At 48.2% G+C, this 2,500-nt stretch overlaps 1 protein-coding gene across 1 annotated transcript in view; it reads left to right on the forward strand.

The window, feature by feature from the left end:
• Positions 1-2,500, forward strand: part of wdfy3 (WD repeat and FYVE domain containing 3) — a 90,110-nt gene that overhangs the window by 3,796 nt on the left and 83,814 nt on the right. Inside the window, exon 3 of the mRNA XM_080852753.1 lies at positions 426-535. Coding sequence (XP_080708879.1) covers positions 426-535 — 110 coding nt within the window. The remainder of the gene's footprint in view (positions 1-425; positions 536-2,500) is intronic.

The following is a 2,500-nucleotide window of genomic DNA, read 5'->3' on the forward strand; positions in this document are numbered from 1 at the left end:
ATAGAGGCTGCTGTTGTTGGTTGTAAATTGGAGTGTGCCTCTGCAAATTGGGGAGAGGAACTGAACATAGCACACACGCAGACACACGCAGACACACGCAGACACACGCAGACACACGCAGACACACGCAGACACACGCAGACAGTACACACACACAGTTCTGCTTAAGCATCTCACATGTATGCAAGTCAGCACTATATGCCTGTAGGTGGTAGCTTGCTTTGTTTTCTTGCGGTCCTAAGCTTGGAGATGAGACAGATGACTGCTGGGTGATGAGAACTGCCCACTCCATGCCAGCAGAGACCACACTCATGGGCCAGGCTGTGGAGAATGCATTCGATTCACATGCTGATGGCCTTCCTGATGATAATGTCCATTGTGTGTGTGTGTGTGTGTGCGTGTGCGTGCGTGTTTAACCCCTACAGAGGCTGCGAGCCGAGCCATAGTACAGTTCCTGGAAGTAAATCAGAGCGAGGAGACGAGCCGTGGCTGGATGCTCCTGACAACCATCAACCTGCTAGCTTCGTCCGGACAGGTACGTACACACACACACACACACACACACACACACACACACACACACACACACACACACACACACACAGACACAGACACACACAGACATAGAAACACAGACACAGACACACACACACACACACACACACACACACACACACACACACACACAGACACAGACACACATACACACACACACACACACACACACACATAATACACTTTCCCAGAGGCCTAGAAATTACTCACAAACCCCATAGGCATGTACATATCTTCAAACACAAACACACACACATGCATTGTGTGTGTGTGTGTGTGTGTGTGTGTGTGTGCGTGCGTGCAAAGACTTCAAACACCCACAAAGCACAGCATGCATTTGGGTGAAACTGAAGTATATATTTTTTATACACACACACTAATTTGCCTGTAGCAGTACTTAACCCTTTGGTCATGGTGGTGACATTGGGAATCTCATAACTAATGCTTCCAGGCCTGTGGTGGTGCCAGTGTTGGTTTTCTTTCTCTGTCTTTCTCTCCCTTTTCTCTCTCTCTCTCTCTCTCTCTCTCTCTCTGTATAACACTGCTTTGATGCTGAAGAATAGCTTATGTTACTTTGGCCTTGTGTGTGTGTGTGTGTGTGTGTGTATGTGTGTGTGTGTGTGTGTGTGTGTGTGTGTGTGTGTGTGTGTGTGTGTGTGTGGTAATGTAAAGCAAAGCCCAGAGGGGAGGGAGTTTCAGTGCTGTAAGGGGTTTATGTGCTACCTCTTCTGCTTCTCAGCAGACATTCAGCCTTTAGTTTCTGGGACTATAATCCTCATACAGACCTGCTCTATCTGATTCTTCTCCTCCACCCCTTTCTCCTCCTTCTCCCTTCTCCCTTCTCCCTCCTCCTCCTCCTACCATCCTCCTACGTCTCGCTCACCTTCACGCTCTGACTATTTGCTGGGCCTCAATTGCCCTGTGCTGCCCTCCTGCCCTCTATCCTCTCATGGATTCTCCTTCATGAATGAGCCCTGGCTGCCCCTGGGGGTCATAAAGCACAAGTCTAACCCTCAGTCATAGAGTGGGACCCTTCCAGTGATTCTCTGACGACAGTTTGCTTTAAAAGGCACCTCTATCTGTTCGCCCTTCTAGTACAAAAGCATCAATATGCATGGAAGCACTTTCCTCATTCTTCTTCTGTTGTCCGCTCTCTCTCTCTCTCTCTCTGCATGGTTTCAAAGACTGACTTGTTTTCTGCATAGGACTGCCTGCAGAGAAAGCTAGCATAAAGCAATCAGCCGGCTGGTTCGCCATCCGTTGGTCTTACTGTCAGTCTGTATAGATTTATCTGTTGATTTGTGTATCTATTGATCCAACTATTGCCTTAACTGTCTTATTGACCCATCAGTGTCTTTCTATTGATTGATCCATCGATTGAGCTATCTCCCGATCTATATGTCGATCTGGATATCTGACTAATCTGTCTCTTGCCAACCTAACCCCTTGCCAAGCGTGTGTGTGTGTGTGTGTGTGTGTGTGTGTGTGCGTGTGTGCGTGCGTCAGTAAAACAACAGACGTCTTTCTTCCGTCTTACAGACTGGCTTTCATCTTTCGCCCTCTTTCTCTTTCTCTCTCTCTCTCTCTCTCTTCCTCTCTCTCTCTCTCTCTTCCTGTCTCATTCCTCATGTGCGTTCACTCCTTCTCTTTCCCCTGTTAGTCTCTGCCTCTCACTCCTGTTCTCTCCCCTCGCCTTGCGCCCTCCTAACCCCCCCGACACACACACACACACACACACACACACACACACACACACACACACATTCCCTCTCAGTCTTTTATTCATGTCATCCTCCCAGGCTTAGTTCATCTCTCCCAGAAGAAAGGAATGATTCATTTGAGTCATTTGTGTCTCTGATTTTTTTTCTCTCTCTCTCTTCCTCTGCTCCAATCAGGGATGAGGTTGGTGGGGGGTGGGAGTGGGGGGATGATTAAACCTGTGTCT

The sequence above is a fragment of the Sprattus sprattus genome (assembly GCF_963457725.1).
Source record: "Sprattus sprattus genome assembly, chromosome: 15".
NCBI lineage: Eukaryota > Metazoa > Chordata > Actinopteri > Clupeiformes > Clupeidae > Sprattus > Sprattus sprattus.